The sequence below is a fragment of the Pleuronectes platessa genome, chromosome 2, assembly GCF_947347685.1.
Source record: "Pleuronectes platessa chromosome 2, fPlePla1.1, whole genome shotgun sequence".
Lineage (NCBI taxonomy): Eukaryota > Metazoa > Chordata > Actinopteri > Pleuronectiformes > Pleuronectidae > Pleuronectes > Pleuronectes platessa.
In genome coordinates, this window is record NC_070627.1 from 22,018,185 (window position 1) to 22,037,425 (window position 19,241).

The 19,241-nt window shown below is 41.8% G+C and overlaps 1 protein-coding gene across 2 annotated transcripts; it reads left to right on the forward strand.

Annotated features, from left to right (window-relative positions):
* On the forward strand, window positions 1-19,174 carry sfmbt1 (Scm like with four mbt domains 1). Of its 2 annotated transcripts, none has more exons than XM_053442989.1 (21): window positions 1-131; window positions 5,112-5,169; window positions 5,282-5,376; window positions 5,812-6,055; window positions 7,227-7,315; window positions 7,932-8,184; window positions 9,315-9,412; window positions 9,518-9,619; window positions 10,601-10,760; window positions 10,938-11,020; window positions 11,758-11,884; window positions 12,746-12,859; window positions 12,977-13,019; window positions 13,125-13,189; window positions 13,302-13,441; window positions 13,956-14,065; window positions 14,402-14,577; window positions 15,362-15,540; window positions 15,682-15,906; window positions 16,782-16,910; window positions 17,313-19,174. In XM_053442989.1, exons 2-21 carry the CDS (start codon window positions 5,145-5,147, stop codon window positions 17,451-17,453), a joined length of 2,598 nt encoding a protein of 865 aa, XP_053298964.1. In that variant the 5' UTR covers window positions 1-131; window positions 5,112-5,144; the 3' UTR covers window positions 17,454-19,174. The 2 variants fall into 2 exon arrangements, with proteins under 2 accessions (XP_053298964.1, XP_053298955.1); XM_053442980.1 differs by having other exon boundaries at window positions 2-131; window positions 13,122-13,189.
* Window positions 19,175-19,241: the final 67 nt, after the last annotated feature.

Genomic DNA, 19,241 nt, shown 5'->3' on the forward strand with positions numbered 1-19,241 from the left:
TGGCCGTTATATTTTGGAAAGGACACATCCGGGGCTGCCGGCGCTCGTCTGCTCCGACTTCACAGAGCTGCTGGCGAGCAGGCGGAGAGGAACGGCATCCGAAAAAAGCGACTTGGAAAAACTACTTAGCGGTAAGAGGCGAATTTGGCGACTAAATATTCACGTACGGGATGTTGTTTGTCAGCGGACCCCCGCGCTGGTTGGTGTACCGGGGGCACATCCGTCGTTTTTCCCGTCTCTCAAAAAGACGGGTCGGGCTCGGTCGAGTGTAAGCGCCCTTATTGCTCGTCAGCCTGCTCTTATTGCTCGAAGCCCTGACGTCCACTAACTTGACTCGGACGCAGGCGGGTTTTCTATTTATTTCCTCAGCGTGTGTGCGGGACCTCGCGCGTTTCAGCCCCGCATGTTTATTCACCGCACATCTGCCTGGTTGCATTCGGCTCTCTCGCCGTTTGCCACGTTCTCCTCAGTGTGAAAGTTAAGACCGTGGCCGCGGTAGTCTCTCTCTCTCTCCCTCTCTCTCTCTCTCTCTCTCTCTCTCTCTCTGCAAAGCCATCGCGTTAATGGCCCATCTCTGTTCGTGAATCCTGCGGTGTAGCAGCGCGATCTTCTCGGGGCTGCTTCCACTACACGGGCTCGTGTGGACATTTCCAGTGATGTGCCCTTGAATAAGTCACTGAATATTTTTTAATGTGGAAGTCTTATATAATGAAGGTTGCGCGAACCTCAGCACATTTCACGCGTATGGCTCGCTCCCTCAAATAAAAGCAGCTGAATAATAAGTGGGTTTGTTGGAGAGCTTCTCGCCTCGGGCTCTCAGGGCAGCCCGACGCACGGCGTGTCACTCGGTTGTCATGCCCCACGTTGACTTACTGCAGCCCCGCGTCGCCTCTGGCTCGCAACTTCAACCATTGTGCAACTTGAGTGATCCAGTGGCCGCGGCGCAGCTCCGGCGGACGAGCCGCTATACGCGATGGCAGCCGGCGGCATGTCTCCGAGCCGAGTGGAGGCAGTTGAGGGAAAGTGTTGTTGTGTGCGGAGGAGATAAACAACAACCTGGTTTGGTCTCCAGTCGGTGGATGAACCACGACGAGCGAGGCCAACTTTGTGTTGGTTCAGTTTCAGTGCCACCCTTTGCTGTCCACGTTAATGCATTTAAAGTGATATAAATCGCCTTGGCAGGTGTAAGGTGTCCTGGCAAATTAAACCTGAGATTAAACCTCCACCGTGCTGCTTAAAGGGAAGGCTCACTCTTAAAATGAAAATGCACTCATTATCTACTCGCCATAAGCCGATGGAGGGGTGGGAGGAGGGTTGGAGCCCACAACAGCCTTTTGGAGTCTCAGGGGTAAACAGCGTTGCAGCCTAATCCAATGCAAAACGTAAAAATACAGCAGAAGACAGCATAACATGCCTCCATACAGCTTGTGGTGTCATCTAAGTGTCGCAAGTTCTAACGTTCAAATTCGACACAAAACGGAGCCATTTAGACGGTGTTTTACAGCGTACATGTCCTCTGGTATCCTCCCCTGGAGCCATGTTCACAGCAGACATTTTAAGCTTAAAACATGGTGTAAATTAGGGTTTCACGGACTCAAACACTTCAGCCACCACTCCATCAGCATACTGGTGAGTAGATAATGAGTGAGGGGATTTAGATTTTCAAGTGAACTATCCCTTTAATTATGTGGTGCTGAATGGTATCATGTGATTGTCAGGAAGCACATGTGTTTTAAAGCCTACTCAAGCTTTATACTAATGGTCATATCAGTGTATCGATAATTATCATAATACATGTCAGATTATAATTAATTTTAAATTTAAAGAGGGATTTTGGCTTCTGGGTGAAGGTTGTGGTTTAAAACTCTTTATGAGCAGAGAATGGCAAACACTTATAAACATTTAATAAATCTGAGGTAAAGATCAATCATGCGTTATGGCTCCTCACTGTGCTTGCAGTTTTTTGTATTTCAAACGCTTTTAAAAGATACAATTTCAAAAGATTGTCTAAAAAGATCAGAATATGGACAATCGGCAGCAGAAGTAAGAGAAAACAACAAGGAAAACATTACATCCTGAATGTTTAGTAACATGGATTAACATTTCATCTTCTGTCTGAAAAGCAGTAGGAAGGAGCAATATGTTTTATTTGGTCTTCTATATAAAATCAGCAAACGCATTTTTACAAGGCATAAACATTATATAAATATATATTGATTTGGCTTTTGTTATATTGCTATTGATGAAAATTCTATTTCAAGGGTGTATAAAAATGGAAAAAATGATAAAATATTCTCTCAGTGTTGACAAATACAATTAGGTTTCAGCTACTGTTGAATCACATCAGTTTCTAGAAACAATGTCTGTCACAGATGAAAGACACTTTTCAAAGGAGGAACTTGAGATAGTCCCCATGAAGACTATTCACAGGGAGGTCTGCTGGTTATTTAAAATTCAGTTGATAGAGTTTCTGTAACGGAAATACGCTGCAGATTTCCTAAAGGTATGTTTCAATGATGTGAGCGACAAACAAAACTTTTCTTTCCACTTCCTTGACTGATTTCTTAAAACCTATAGATCAATAACCCTCAAACAGAAACGCTCTGCTAAGAAATGCTAAGTGCTGATGAGAATAATTCAGTTAGTGCATGTATAGAGATGTAGTGTGGATCTCAGTTGTTGTTTTGTGTGTGTTCACATTTGGCCCTTTCTCTGCTCGGTTCAGTCGGGGTCTCGGTTGGTGCAGAACGATTCAGGCAGAATGTGATCGCTGGAGTCCACACACTTACTGTGCATGAAATAGGGGGAGTTGCTTTTCTTCCTGTGCTGTTCAGTGTGTAGCTTAGGCTGGCGAAGTCAAAGTCAGAAGAAATGTTGAAAGTTTTCAGTAGTTGCCAGACGTTTTGCAATCAGTCCTTCACGTAGGAGGCATTACCTAAACACAGGGCGTCATTGAGAAAGATTTATTCATTTTCAATTTGTATTCAAACACCTTAGAACGGATCATAGAAGGTCGCAGGAACTTATATGAGAGGTAGAAATGGAATCCACTTATAATTGTAGCATGAATTCGTAGATGACGTGTCGGTGTCACATAAAGTTTCTTGACTTGAGCTCTATTTTTAATCCTGATTCCAATGCTCTTTTTTTCCACTCTTGTGGAAGAGTGCGACCCACGGGGACAATAAGGCCCTCTGGTGTGTGCGTGTGTGTGTGTGTATGCGTCGGAGGGAGGGGGGGTCAGAAAGACAGAGGGAGTCTGGGGCAGGGTCGAGGGGTGAAAGGCGGCGCTGATCCCGACAGAGCACGGGGGTCGCGGCGGCAGTCCGGTGGACGGGAGGGGGTGGACTCCGATGGCGGCCCTGCTTTTAATAGAGATGTCAGACGTGACAAAGACGGGCCTGACAGGCCGGCTGAATAGAGCCGCCGTGACAGAGCAGCTCTCCTCAGCATCCCATACACCGCTCTATCTATCCACTGTTTCACTCCCCGCGTTCCCTTCCTTCTCATTCAGGCCCCCTCTCTTGTTGCATTAACTTATTTCACCAGCTTGTCACAATGCTGCGGCTTCAGTTTGATGTGTCAGAGTTTGATGTGTGTGTCCACATTCATGTCAGGGCGCCGCTTGAGTCTTTACATCGGGTCAGGAAAAGGTATTAGATTTGGTTTTAAAAAGATGAGTCTCACAAGTAGAGATGAAGCAGGACGAGATTAGCATAGTTTAATATATTTCCCCATCTCGCACCATCTGCTGTGTTACTTAGGTGGTAGCCTGTGCTGCCCTAATGAATTGCAGTCAGCAGGATGTAATCTGTAATTTTATTCACTACTTCTGTTTTGTATTTATTGAGACCAGGACCAGATGCAAGCACTTGAATATTGATGTCATAACTTAAACAAAGAATTGGTGTCTGAACAGATCTTCTATGAAAACCCAGCAGTCCTTGATTTTAAAATAGCTGAGGAATTCAAACAAATGCTAATATCTGGCCTTGAAGTCGATTTATTTAAAGTTAGAGCTGTTGAATTAGTTTTCTCTCCTACTAATGAATGCCATCACTGCTGGTTTGTGCATATATTTGCATGTTGACTTTTTAAAGTTCCAGTGTGTAAGATTTGGGGGAAAGGGATCAATTGGCAGATACTGAATATAAAATAATCCTGTGATGTTTTCTGTGTGTTTCATCTAAATCGGGTGAATTGTGGTCTATGGAGGCTGCCATGTTTTTTACAGTAGCCCAAACTGGACAAACTAAACACCTTTTGAGTTTTTATGACAACTGAATGTTTTCAAAAGTTCTCTTTCATATTTGGAAGGGGAGAGTGAGGTGAGGGGTATTAAGCTTCAACATGTAGCTTCACCACTAGATTTCACTAAATTATACACACTGAACCTTTAAAAGAACAGACTACTATAGAAAAAGTTGAATACTTAATTTATAGAATTTCAGGTTGCAAAACGCAGCATAAAAACCAGATACACTTAAATGTTGTGCTACAGAACCCTCTTCTAACATACCCAAGGCAATAGTGGGAAAAAAGAGAGTAAGGAATTATGACAGAAAATAAAGAAAAATGCACACGATTAGGTTTCTGATATGAATATATACATTGTGAAATATTAAGATACTTATATTCCATAACATTGTGCATCCTTTGCTCCAGCTGGCTCCAGTAAGTGAAATACTCTCGACAAATTCTATAAAAGCAGGACCATGTTTTAATAGATTTGTCCCGGGTGGTGTCAGGATTGCATCTCGGCTTCTCTAATGGAATCCCGGAGAGCACTTCCTTCACCCAGAGTTTAAACGAGGGAGCCGCAGTAACTCTTGATCATGGTTTCCAGCTCTTTGTGTAACTTTTTGCTGATACAGTTTGGCTTGTGAAGTGCTGAGCCAGCTGGCGATGGAACCTGTCTCATTAATCTTCCAGCTCTAATCGGTAGCAGCGCTCAGAGATTACTGATAAACGTAAGGCTGTGACGAGGATGCTTCACTGCTATATTTTCATTTCTGTGTTTTCTTCTCTGTGGCATCAGAGTTTTGGTCGAGTGCTTCTTCCTTCACTCTCACGGGATGATAATGATAATCCTCCTCTGTTCCTCTCCTCAGAGCTCCACGTCTCGGCCTTGAGGGGGCACCAGCATGAGTCAGGAGTCACTGGAGTCTGGTAAGAAAGAAGTGCTCTGTGAACAGCTGCGGGAAATGGGCAAGATAAAATGTTGGGAAGCCGGTTGTAAAGGAGGAGTGTTTGTGTGTGTGTTTGTATGTGTGTGTTCCAGATGGAGACTCTGCTCAGGATGTGTGCGACTTTAACTGGGATGAATACCTGGAGGAGACTGGAACCGTGTCCGTGCCCCATCACGCCTTCAAACATGTGGGTCCTGACAACGATCGCAGCCAACTCCCGTCTCTTGATAAGCTTATACAGCTACTGTGTGAAGTTCTTAGTTCCATGTAACTTCTTGTTAGTTTCAAAGTATGTATTAAATTAAATAAATCTGAAAGCATGACTCAGATGCACAGAATGTGCAATCAGGTGAAGTCCCTAATAAAGTGTTAACAGGTTCCAATGAAACAGCTTTAGCAGCATCCAATCAGAAAGCAGTCAACAGCCTAAACTCAAAGGTTGCATGTTGCAACACCAGTTGTAACAAGACTTACACAAATATGGGTTTTAACACTTGAAATGAAACCCAATAGTAACACAGGATACGTCCTTTAGTTTCTTTGTGAGCCTTGTAAGTTGTTATTTGTGTGAAAACCTGGTTTAATGACGTCATGTTTCTCCGATCCTCTGTCTCTGTCTCAGGTGGACCAGGGTCTGCAGACAGGTCTGACTCCAGGCATGAAGCTGGAGGTGTGTGTCCGCTCAGAGGCCGACAGCCCCTACTGGGTCGCCAACATCATCACCACATGCGGCCAGCTGCTGCTGCTACGCTACGAAGGTTACCAAGATGACCGGCGCGCAGATTTCTGGTGTGATCTCATGACGGCAGACCTCCACCCACTGGGCTGGAGCCGCCAACATGGAAAGACCATGAAGGCCCCTGAGGGTGAGGCATGGCTTGTGTTGGCAGGGTGTGTTTAGCTGTAAGACATAGGCTAATGGTTGGGCTATAATCCGTCAATGAATAATCAATAAGTAGCAAGGTATATGTCCTAAAGAGCTCTGTGATTACATTACATTAACCTAGAAGGGGCCTCATAGAGCACACACCTCTGCCCAGTTTGACACCCTATCTTGCAATTTCTGAATCTGCCTGCTTATCTGGATTGGCTCAAAATTAGATTAGTTCTGTAGTTTTTGAGTTATCCTGTTAAAGAACAGACCAAAAAATTCCAATGAAAACATAACAATGAAAACATAACATAACCAATCATTCTTGGTTGAGGTAATAAAAACAGTTGCGTCTTAATAATAAAGAAAAACAATAAAAATGCAATTTAGTATTGGTTTGGATTGAGTGGGTCACATGACATGGAAGCTAATTAAAAAAGCCATAGTGTGCATACATCTGCCAAGGCTCCTTATAAAACCCTTATAAAACATTTAAATACACTAGATCCAGATTTTTATTTGGATCTGCACCAAAATGCACACATTCATAAATATAAGTCCCCTAACTATTTCTAACGTTTCATCAAGAAACTTGAATTATTCTCTTACGTCTCACCCGTCCACAAAATGTCATGGAAATCGGTATCGGTGTAATCTTGCTGACAAAAACAAACAAACAAAACAAAACCTCCGTTTCGGAGCTAAAAGGATTATGTGAACGTAAATCATGAAAAGTATTTATCATTAAATTTAGTAAATATAACAAAGTTCAAATGCTCAAGTGGATATTTCTGTCACTTTTTTGTGTACCCTTGAGTGCCCTACCTTTTATTATTTTTCTAAGGGCTTCGGGCACATATGAGCAGTGAAGAAAACACATGTTTTTTCATACCATAAGTAACTAAATTATTGTTCAGGATAGCGATGATGGCAAAAGCAAGTTTCAGTTTTTGATGCTAAGTACTGGACCCCTGATTTTAACTTGATGGGATCACTTTAAGATGGTATGAGTCCATGGTTACATTAAAGGAATTCTTGTAGTGTTTCTTCTGGTATAGGTGATGCTGTGATTGAATATGAGAAATGCAGAGTGGAGTGTGTGTTGGTGATCCTGAGTTCAGCTGGTTTAATACAACTAAATGCTTTGTGTGTATGATCCACCTCAGGTGCGCGTGAGAAGCACCAGGACTGGGAGGCTCTGCTGGAGAAGGCTCTGGCTGAGGAGTGCAGCGCGCCTGCCAACCTGCTGGAATTGGTAAGGCAGAGAAACAAAGCGGCTGTCCCTCCTTAGAATATACTCACACCCAAGGTGCAACATTAGCTCTGGTCTCTTTCTCTGGCTGTGCCTCTATCACTACTCGAATGATAAATATGAAGACAATAGAGTCAGACATGCTTACCCCAATAAGTGGTTGACGCAAGTTTGGTAAACAGAAATGATAAGAGATACCGCAAGCTGATAGTTTTTACCCTCAGGTGATCAGAACCATGTCTCTTCAGTTTTAACACACAAACAGAAACAAAGACACACACTCACTGTGCTGCATGTCATGCCATATTTTATTCCTGTGTGCTACTTATTTTTTATATTTTTGTATTATTTTAGTTTAGATTCAAATCTCCAAGTATTTAAAGAATCTATAATTCTCAATTTGAAATGGTAGACTTCATTGGAATAAATGTGAACTGAATAAAGAAGTCTATCATGAAGCACCCAGTGTGTTTTTAGAGCCATTAGTTAGCTTTCTGTGACCATGCCTTAGTGTACTGAGGGTTTTCTCCCAGATGTTTATATATTTGGGGTTTTGTGTAAGTGTGTGTGCTGCTACCTTCTCATCTACCGTCCCTCACCCCCCCCCCCCCCCCCACAGCCCCAGCGTGGCAGAGACCCAGTGGAGCTCCTGTGCGCAGGCTGCTACGTGGAGCTCCAGGACATCGCTGACTCAGGGCTTGCCTGGGCTGCAGAGGTGGAAGAGAATGTCGGAGGGCGACTGAAGCTGCGTCTGCTTGGCACAGAGGGCCTGCCAGGCACACCTGCAACCGTCTGGCTCTTCTACCTCCACCCACGCCTCCACCCACCGGGCTGGGCCAAAGAGCACAGCTGCACCCTCAGGCCTCCCTCAGGTCAGTGGCTCTAACACAGATCACATTATATATTTAGAAACAAAAGGAAGAATGGCACTAAGTAGAGAGCATATTTCTGCCAAGGTGTAGAGGGGGGGGGGCAGAAAGATTCCAAGGGCCCAGCACAGTGAGGGGCCCGCAGAGAACACAATTATTGCATGAAGCTGCACAGAAATGCACACGCTGGTAGAAATCAGTCCCTTAAATATGCCTGTTTTTTAAATCATGATCCATGAATGATTCTCTTGGAAGTCAGTGAGAATATAAAAAACAAAACAGACACAGAGGAAAACATAACCTCCTTGGCAGAGGAAATTATGTTTAGTGTCAAAGCAGGCTGACTGATGGAAGGACAGAAAAAATGAATGTGGAAATCATGGATGTCCAATTATAAAGCATAACCCTATTTTATCTATTATGCTCTGTCATTTACACTTAGTCACTGCTACAGGTCTAATGTTTAAATATTCATTATTAAAAATCCCATGTTTATGTCTACGTTCTCAATCACATATGTCCTCTCATTATGTGTATTCACATGTTATGAGACAAATATTCACAATGGAATGGTGCCCCATTACACCCTGAAACGGATTTTCTATGAATGATCAGATGGATCATTGTTTTAATGGCTACAATCTGCTAATTCTTTGATTAATGTGATGACAGAATGTAGTGAGCAGTAAAAGGGATTTGAAATCATCGTCTTAAAGAATAATAAAAAAAAAATAGGGGAAAATATAACGTATTTTTAAATCCATCAAAGGTAACAACCAAAGTTCAGCTTCATTAATTCTACATGTCACCCTATTTATAAATCCGGCTTTAACCTAGCGCCTTGTGATAAGAAGTCTGTGTGTTTAATGGTTGTGAAATTGTGCAGGACAACATTGTTTTAATTAGTTGCAGGGAACCGTTTTAGAGGAGTCGATAGGAACAGGCTGATATCAGATATAATCCAGACCAACAGGTTTAGTAAATTAAATAGGAAAGTTGTGCAAAGGAGAATTTGTTCCGTTGGATGTTTTGCTTTTTTGTAGCTCATTGATAATAAAATAATAACGCAGTGGTGAGGAAGTCAAGGTTTTGCTCTTTTCGGCAGCTGATTTGTGTGTGTTTGTTGGTTTCAGATCTGTTGGCACTGCGGACAGAGGAGGAGTGGGAGGAGGTGAGGCAGAGGATCAGTGACCTGCCTCAGGATGAAGCTCTGACTGCTGAGCTCAGTAAGGTACTGCAAAGAGTTGTGACACCTTCAAACTGGGCGCTGAAACATCTGAGTGCTGTGCTGTTTAAGAATGACTCAAACTGTGTGTGTGTGTGTGTATTGTCTCAGGATCGGCCTGCCATCCCTGCTCATTGTTTCAAGGAAGGGATGAAACTGGAGGCTGTTGACCCGGCTGCTCCTATTTCCATCAGGCCTGCCACTGTCACCAAGGTAACAGCCTTTCCTATGAAATCGGTCTCTGCTCTGCTGCTATGTTTTGTCTCTTCTGTTTGCTATTTATTGGCTGTAGATGTTTGTGCTTTCTGCCTTTTTTAACTGAACTGTCTGTATTTTGTAGCTAAGAAAGGGTCGACCCACATTCCTCAGCATGGCTGAAATTCATTTGAATTCAGATTTTTAAAGCTGTCACTTTGGAATGACTTCAAGGCTGCATTTGAAAAGTCTTAAATAATCTCCTTGCTTACCACTATTCCTTGACCCCGATGGAAAAATGTCATGAGGTCAAGGAAAGATTGTGAAGGGGAAGCTGTAAAGAGTTAGGAAAGGAGAACCACGCTGCAGAGAAATCTGACTCCATTTAAACATTGTTGTTTTTTCAAACCAACTTTATTTATAACTAAATATGTTCGATAAAGTGACGTTTGCGTACAAGTCAAGAAAAATGTCCTGTCGGAACCAGAATGACACCTCCTACTAAAAGATTGTTTTAGTTTAAACAGAGGGAACATTTAACCAAGGTAGGAACAACAAGACTGACATGTTGAAATAACATAATAATTTACAAGCAGAGACATCATAGCCATTGAAATAATAGTTAAATAGAAAAGAAAGCTAACTACCTAGGTGTATTTAGTTCTGATGATGTTATTGTGAACTATGAGTTCAATTTGTTTGTTGCTCATTGTGACTCCTGTCTGGAAAGATGTGACAAAGAAGAAATTAGGAGCTCAGCCAAATGTGAGGATTCACGTCACTTCTGGATCGTGTCAGGAAATTAAATAGCAGGTCTGTTTTGAGGTCTATCCAGGTGCAACGACAAGGTTGCTGCTGCAATGAATTGTGGGATGGCATTTTCTCCTCTCCTTTCATAAAAGATGGTTTAGTGTTTCCTCTGCTGAATGAGATAATTAAGGAAGCATTGACGCTCCTTTCCTTATCTGTTAGGTAATTTCCTCCTCTCTTCTTCTACAGTTGTTCAGTGAGCAGTACTTCCTGGTGACGATGGATGACCTTTGTGGTATGGAGGAGTCAGAAGGTGCAGGACGGTCCTTCCTGTGTCACAGAGACAGTCCAGGGATCTTCCCTACTCAGTGGAGCCTCAAAAATGGACTCCCTCTCAGCCCCCCACCAGGTCTGCTCCGTCAAACATTGTACCTTGATTACGACCTTCTTAACCAATTGCCTGTTAGGAATAACATGATAAAATGACTTGTGTAGTCTTTGCCTCTCTCTCCTTGGCTTTGTTTGCTTCCTTTATCTCCCTTTTCTTATCTCTGTCTGTTTTCTTTCCCTATGTCATCATGTGCAGGATACCAGGGTCCGGACTTTGACTGGGCAGATTACCTGAAACAGTGTGAGGCGGAGGCAGCTCCTCAGCACTGCTTCCCAACTGTAAGTCAACCTGTGTTTTACCCAGTACAAGTTCACACTGGTCCCACTTCAGTATAAGAAGCATGTTCCTGTCCCAAACTGATAACAGGATCAAATAGTGTGTGGGCTCAAACTTAACATGGGCTGTGAAGTGAACATGAGTCATACAAGAGAAGCTATTAAACACCTCATAGCGTATTTTATATTCTCCACCTGTCACTGTCAAAATGAGACAATACATTTATTTTGACATATTATTATATTATTATATGGCTGTAGTGGGCATTCAGAAATATATTGGATTTTTAATCACCATTACCCTCCTGTCCAAGCTAAAACTTGTTTGCTATTAAATTGCAAAGTCCATGCAGCATTTCAGATAGATAGTTCTAAATAACTGAACGAAATAAAATATGATTTGTTTATTGGTTCAGATTGGATGTGAGGCAAAGTAAAGAGAAAGACCAATGACCGGATGAATAAAGAATAAAATAAATAGACAATATTCCTATAAGAGAATAGCAGCAGCATTTAAATTAGTGCTCTTTGCTCATTATTATAATGTGAACAGCTTGGCTTGGTGCAGCGGCAGTTCAGGGCTGAACTTCTGATGTAACAGATGTTAGAGATGAGAACATATTTCTGAAGTGTGAAGGACCACTGACACTGTGGTGATTTCCTAGTGAATAACAATCACAGAACACAAACTGCTGTGAGACGGCGTTCACCAGGTTTTTCCCTCTTTGTTTACCTGCCAGGAGCAGTGTGACCACAGCTTCAAAGAGGCCATGAAACTGGAGGCTGTCAACCCGCTGTCACCTGAGAACATTCATGTGGCAACAGTCAACCGGGTCAAAGGCCAGTACATTTGGCTCAGTCTGGAAGGTGAGATGAGATACTGAAAGAAAGTGTTTTTTTTACTAGATTACAATATAGATCTAAAAGAGAATGATTGCTCTGCCATCCAACTACACATGAGTGTCAATGATATGTCAAACATTAACCTTTGTGGATCTACTCAAAGCTTCGTAGCTGTGCAGATAGTTTTCTCATTTTTATGGAGAAGACATGGATGTCAGAATCTGGGATTATTGCATAACGTCCATTTCATGTACAGATCTGTGGCCTTGGCCAGACCTGGTATTAACATCGATCATGAGATATCTGATCCCAACGGGACAGCTTTTAGTCCATCTGTTCAAACCTGGTATTAAAATATGTTCTGATAGTGTCTCACTTCCACGCTCTACAAGAAAATAAACACGCACATCATTTGTGTTCGTGAAGATCAAAAGATGTTTTACCCAGTCTGAGTTTAAAGATGTGAACACAAGAAATATTTACACAATTTAAGAAAAGCATCAGTCAGTATGTGGTGGAGTGAGAGGAGAAGACAACATTCATCTCCCAGAAAGAAGCTGCCTAAGATAACTGTTTTTTTTTGGAGCCTTCGGGATGTGTAAATATTGTTAAGCTATGGAAATGTATATGAATGTAGAAAACTTTGTGGAAATATCAAAGTCAAATTGTGTGTTACGACATGGATGATCTTGCCAGTTGCAGCAAATCATAAATAAAATCTGGTGATATTTCTTTGTCACTTATTAGGAGACCATTTAAGTCACTATACACTTCATACTTCACTTGCCTAGATAAGAATGTAGTCTGTGATATTTTTAGTGCTGCTCACTGTGTACTGGAGGGATTTCTTAGCAGCTCTGTGTGTGTCTGTGTCTGTTTGTCCAGGGCTGAAGCAACCAATGCCAGAGCTGATCATTCATGTGGACTCTCTGGACATTTTCCCTATCAGCTGGTGTGAGACAAATGGCTATCCACTCATCCATCCCATCAAACCCACAGGTACGCAACGTCCTCTTAAAACACCTCCCATAACAAGTCTGTATCTAATGCTGTGATATTTTTTAACAATATCAAATGAATGTGACTGAGCACTCATTATTCTTTCCTTGTTTTTAGTCGCGAAAGAAAGGAAGATTGCTGTCGTGCAGCCAGAGAAACAGTGAGTATAAGAGGAGGGTGTGGTCATTGATTGGTTTATTGGTTTAAGTGGATGGAGTCTAACGACCTCTCAGCATCTGACTCAGTTTTCATCTCTTCACAGCAGAAATCTACCAAAGTCTATGACACCTGACGCTATGAGGCAGCAGCTGGCCCACCAGTCAGAAACAGGTGAGTGGTGTGTCAGTTGTCCCTGAAGGGTCCCAAACTGTGATATATATTATATATACTGGCTGTCTGTGGTTGTCCCATCATATGTATCTATCTTTGTATCCCCGTGCAGGACATGGGAACGGGAAATACTGCTGTCCCAAGATATACTTCAACCACCGCTGCTTCTCTGGGCCCTACCTCAACAAGGGACGCATCGCTGAGCTGCCTCAGTTCATCGGCCCTGGAAACTGTGTCCTCGTCCTCAAAGAGGTGAGAGGGCCTACCCACAGGTTAACTGTTTAGATAACAAAAAATACTTCCCCTCAATCATATAGCACAGAGGTATGGTTGTCAGCATTATTAAGCAATGCTTGTGACATGACTATGCATAGCCAATTATCATATATTATGTACCATTATACAGATTAAGTTCAACCTAATTTTCCCCCCTCAAATTGAGTTTTGATATCTAACAGTTTAACAATAAACTTAATGATAAATAACTGTGAATATCAAAACACATATACAACAAAATATACTGAGCATGAATTAAGAAAAATAAACCTATTTTTACCTGTAATGTAAACATTAATGCATATCTTTTCTGCATCGTTTATTCAGTTAAAATAAATGTTACGTTTCTGTCCATATTGGAAAACATATACACTGATATGATATATCTTTCAAATGCTCATATCAGTGTTTGCTAGCAAAAGTAGCCACTAACCCTCCGACCCATAATTAACTGATATGTGTTGCATTCCTTTGCATGTCTCATACCCAGGTATTGAGTCTGCTGATAAACTCTGCGTACAAGCCAAGCCGCGTGCTGAGAGAGCTGCAGCTGGACCAGGAGAGCCGCTGGCAAGGCTACGGAGAGACACTCAAAGCCAAGTGAGTGGAATCACCATTTAATCCTCAGATAGAATTTCTCCCCTCTGAAGATAACTGGCAGGAATAGCACAAGTTTTCACAGCTGGTCTATTTTAGGACCCATTTTGGATTGCAATTATTCTTAAATGCACAACAGGGAATAAATAACTGATACTACAATATAGCCTTTATTTAGCAGTGTTACTTAGCACGTGTTACTTCTTGTTGGTTCTAACTACCGTATTTGTTAGACATGATTATGAGAGGGAAGAGTCATATCTTCATCTTTGGAAGTAGTTTGTAACATATTTATCATAATTTGCTCACTGGTCAACGTTGCTTTTACTCACATTTCAGGTACAAGGGGAAGAGTTACCGGGCCACAGTGGAGATAGTGCGCACTGCAGACCGTGTGGCCGACTTCTGCAGGAAAACCTGCATCAAGCTGGAGTGCTGCCCAAACCTGTTTGGACCTCGCATGGTTCTGGAGCGCTGCTCTGAGAACTGCTCTGTCCTCACCAAGACCAAATACAGTAAGTGCTTTACACTAATACACACTGCTGATGTTGAGCCGTTAAATGATTTGTCACATGATCAATAAAGACGATGAACATAAAAGCTAGTGACTGATCAATTGGTTGGAAATATGAATATTTGCCTTTCAGTTGCGATCCTAATTAAAACCGATATTCAGACCTCTAATTCAGCTCACAGCTCATTAATTTTGTTTTGGTTCAGACAGTCCAGTTCTTTTCAGTCAAGCTGCTCATGAGTAGAAAGAATCAATGGGTAGATACATTCTAAAAAGAAATTCTGTGATTTAGAAACTGCAATAGGCATGCACAAGAAATACGCACATGTATATTTATGTATGTATGCATGTGTATTCATACATCTTCTAACAGACTGCTTGTAATCTGGGAAAATGAAAAAAATACACTTTTTCAAACTCAGTACAGCTTACATTAAATGCATCGGTCTCTGGTCGGGTTTGGATCCTAAGTACAGAATGTCTGGCAGGTCAGGGGCGTTTAGTTTTCTCTCTGACTCAAGAAGTGATGATGGTAACACAAATAAAATGTCTGTCTCTTTTGTCTTGTACTTTTCATGAGAATCCTGACGACATGTGCTCTCCAGACTCCCTCACTCATCTTATTTAATAATACGTTACCCATTGAGAATGTACATATTTAAGAATAAACTGTTTGATTTATTTATTCAGCCCAGCTGTAAATGTACCATTTGTCTCTCAATACTATATTAAAATCCTTCAGGCCTGTCAGATGCAACAAAATAAGTCTGTCCTCTTGTCTCCAGCATATTACTATGGTAAGAAGAAGAGTAAACGTGTGGGCCGTCCACCGGGGGGCCACTCCAACCTGGAGGGTGGAGTGAAGAGAAGAGGGAGGAAGAGGAAGAGGAGGAAGCAGCTCTTTGTCCATAAGAAGAGACGCTCCTCAGCCTCCGTGGATAACACACCTGCTGGTTCTCCACAGGTAACGCACACATTCCCTTCATTAAGCATTACATTACAGGGTTCGTAGGTGGCATCATTGTTATGTCATTCTTATTTTAATCTGTGTCACTATACTGGATTTATTTATTTATTCATGGTTGTCCTTATCTTTGGGTTGCAGGGCAGTGGAGAGGAAGAGGATTTAGATGAAGACGATTCTCTGAGTGAAGACTCCGGCTCAGAGCTGCAGGACGATCTCCAGGACGATTCTGAACAATCTGTTGGGAAGTCTCAGCCCACCACACCCTCCCCCTCCCCACCAGCGACACCCAGGCCCACACGCCGACGCCGGAAACCACGCTCACCCTCTTTCTCTGATGATGAGAACCGCCCTCCCTCACCAAAGGTGTTTAAAGTAGAGAAAGAAAAAGCTGTGTGCCCTGACGATACATTTTTACAAACACATTTTTAATATCTGTTTTTATAGCGGTGTTTCTAAACAGTATATCTCTGAGGAACATGAAAATATTACAGCTAGATCAGCTCTGCACCCCGTCCCATTAAATGTTATTGCCTTGCACTGCCCAACTTATTCATCTCAATAATATATTGAATTTGAGAGTCTACTTTTCTAGCAGAAGGTAAAATGTTAAAGAAAGTAGTAAAATAAAATTCTTGACCCTTTGTGCAGATCCGCACCAGCTTTATTACTGCAGAAAAAAAGCCTACCCCCTATGAAACAAGATTGCACACACTCATAGATATGAATAGTGTCAAATGTATATCCGTAAATCAAAATCCATGCATTATTCTCTGGGAAATTGGTAAAAATGTAAAATGCATTAATCTCACATTGTTAAAGAAATTCAACAATAACCTGATCTGGATCAAATTGAATGGGCTCTTTCTTGGTCCATGTCCAATTCTTCCGCCCGGTTCTTCTGCAAATTGATTCTGTAATTTATGTGTAATCCTGCTGAAAAATGACAGATACAAAGGGACAGGTGAAAATGTGTCCTCGGTGGAGTTATTGATGTTTCCAACTTGTTATGCTCTATTCCATCATCCTTCAACATAATCCTCATTACAGCTGTTTCTCTGTGCCCTCAACTCAGTTTATGTGGGAATCAAGACTCAGGAAATCAGTGCTCCCTTTGTGAAATTTTTCTCTCTTCTCAGTATCAATCATAAGGGTTAAACCAAGCTTTGAGCTTTTCCACTTAGGCTGTGATCTCTTCTCACCTCGCCTCTTTCTGACTCACCTCATCTCTGTGTTTATAGACCTCAAAGATTGAGCCTCCTCAGAAGCTGTGTTTGGACACCAGCCCCCTGGAGTGGAGCGTTACTGATGTAGTTCGCTTCATCAGGAGCACTGACTGTGCACCTCTAGCAAGGATTTTCTTGGACCAGGTAAGAAATACTCACGGAATTATTGGCCTCTCAGAAAGACAGCTTGCTCCACTCTACTGCAACAACTGTACTTGTATTATATCTGTTCCAAAGTCCAAAGAGCACTCTCCCTACCTCCACTGTCTAAGTGCCCCTGAGCAAGGCACCTTACTCCCCCAACATCTGCTCCCCGGGCGCCGTGCATGGCTGCCCTCTGCTCTGTGTGTCATGCGATGTTCACCAGATGAGTGAAAAGCAGAGGTCAAATTTCCCTCATCTGCATGTGACTGTGCAAGTGTTTGGGATCAATAAATGTATCTTGTATATCCACGGTCAGTCACCCATCCAAACCACTAGAGAAAGTTTAGCCAATAACAAACTATATATGGAAAAAGCTTCTCATATAGATGTATGTGTTTATAGGAGATTGACGGACAAGCTCTGCTCCTGCTGAACCTCCCGACGGTGCAGGAGTGCATGGACCTGAAGCTGGGACCGGCCATCAAGCTGTGCCACCACATCGAGAGGGTCAAACTGGCATTTTATCAACAGTTTGCCACGTAGCTGACGGGGATTGAACATTGATGGACACAATTACATCCTGTTTTGTGTATTAATCCTGTGAAAACACTGTATTTTCCCATTCTGATTTTTCTTACACTGGATATCCTTTAGAATCCTGCACATACATGCATGAGGCATGAACACCAGAGGGTGGAGCGATATGTCCTGATCCTGGAGGAGGGAATGGAAAGCAAAGTAGAGATACTGATCAAAAACAGTTGCGGGTCTCTTTATGAGAGAATAACACAGGGAAGGACTGAAAGAGGAGAATTCAAGGCCCTTCTTTGTCATAAATAAATCTAAAAGCCTTTTTTAAATCCAACACATTTTGACTTCAATCTATCATGGCAGACATGCTTTTAAGATAACACGATTCGGTTTTCTTGCCATGTACTAACAATCATTTTTTTTTACTCTTTTGTGTCTTCTGAATGCCTTGGTTTCTCCGCTTTTATTTCCTCCTTTTTTTAACATTTCATTTTTCTTTGAGGAAAGGTAATTGAGCACCAGTGCTGTGACTCCATTGGGCTGTTGTGTCCATTCATGACCTCCAGCGTGCCTGGCTTTCTCTAAAAAGGGAACGGTACTGAATCACAGCTTCTCCTGTCACAGTCTGGCCTCAGAGTATTTGGCATCTGTTGGTCAACATTCATTGTTGTCTGCTGGAGTCAGAAAGACCTGGTGTTTTCACAATGAAGTCGTTCTTCATCGAAAAAAGATAAACATTTCTTTGCACTCGAAATATGACAGCCCACTTACTGAAGCACTTAAAATCAACAAAACAATTTTTCATTGCATAAGCTCAAGGCTGTATCTTGGATGTGTAGGGTCCTTTTTGTTTTTAGTTTCAACAGCCTATTTGGCCTAATTGGTAATTAATACAGTTATAATTAATTGTACACAGATGAAACTACAAGTGTCATACATTTAAAGCAAGTTCCAAGTTTTTTTAAAGCCAAGGGTGATATTAAGCTAGATATACGGTGATTGATAATCTGAGTGTGTGAGTCACTTTGAGTGGTTGCCAGATGGTTGTTTTAGTGTGAACACCAGACACACGTCTGCTCAACAACAGATGTGATATGTTCTTCATCTCATTGCATCAAATTGCTTTCTCCTACAAGTTGCTGTTAAGACCAATCTACAGTGCGAGGATTCAGTAATGGAAGCACAAGCAAAACCATCTACTGTTGGATGGTATGCAAATATGACAGTGCATGTTTGTATATAGTGTACATAATTAAATATCTTTTAGTGCAACAGGGTGTTAAGAAAAACGTATCGAGCAATTAACTTTCTGAGCAAATGCCCTAAATACACAGGCATATGATGTTTGCACATAATATGCCAACACCTCCTCACATGGGGAGAGTGGTTTTAACAAATTCAGCTACAGTTGATTATTTGAGCCATTTCATATCTTTGAATAGACGTTATTTTTAAACAATTTAACTTGATGGGCAGTTTTAAAGCGAGAAGCGTTTCTCTAAATGTTTTTGTATCTGAGTTGTTCCTCTTTTTACCAGTTCCTGTAGCGTGGTTTATTGTCGTGTGCTTGATTTTGTGTTTGAAAACCCTGCTGTGGGAGTTGTTTACTCATGTGCTTGTACTTACTGCAATGGAACATATTTTTATTTCATGTTTAAAAAAAAAAAAAACGATTATTACAGCTATTTAATGAGAAATCTGCAATAAGAAATTAAAAAATCCAATGAAAACGAGTTTTTGTCTGTTGTACCTTTTTAACCTACAACTCCCAGTGTGCGGTTCGCGTGTGCGCAGGTCACG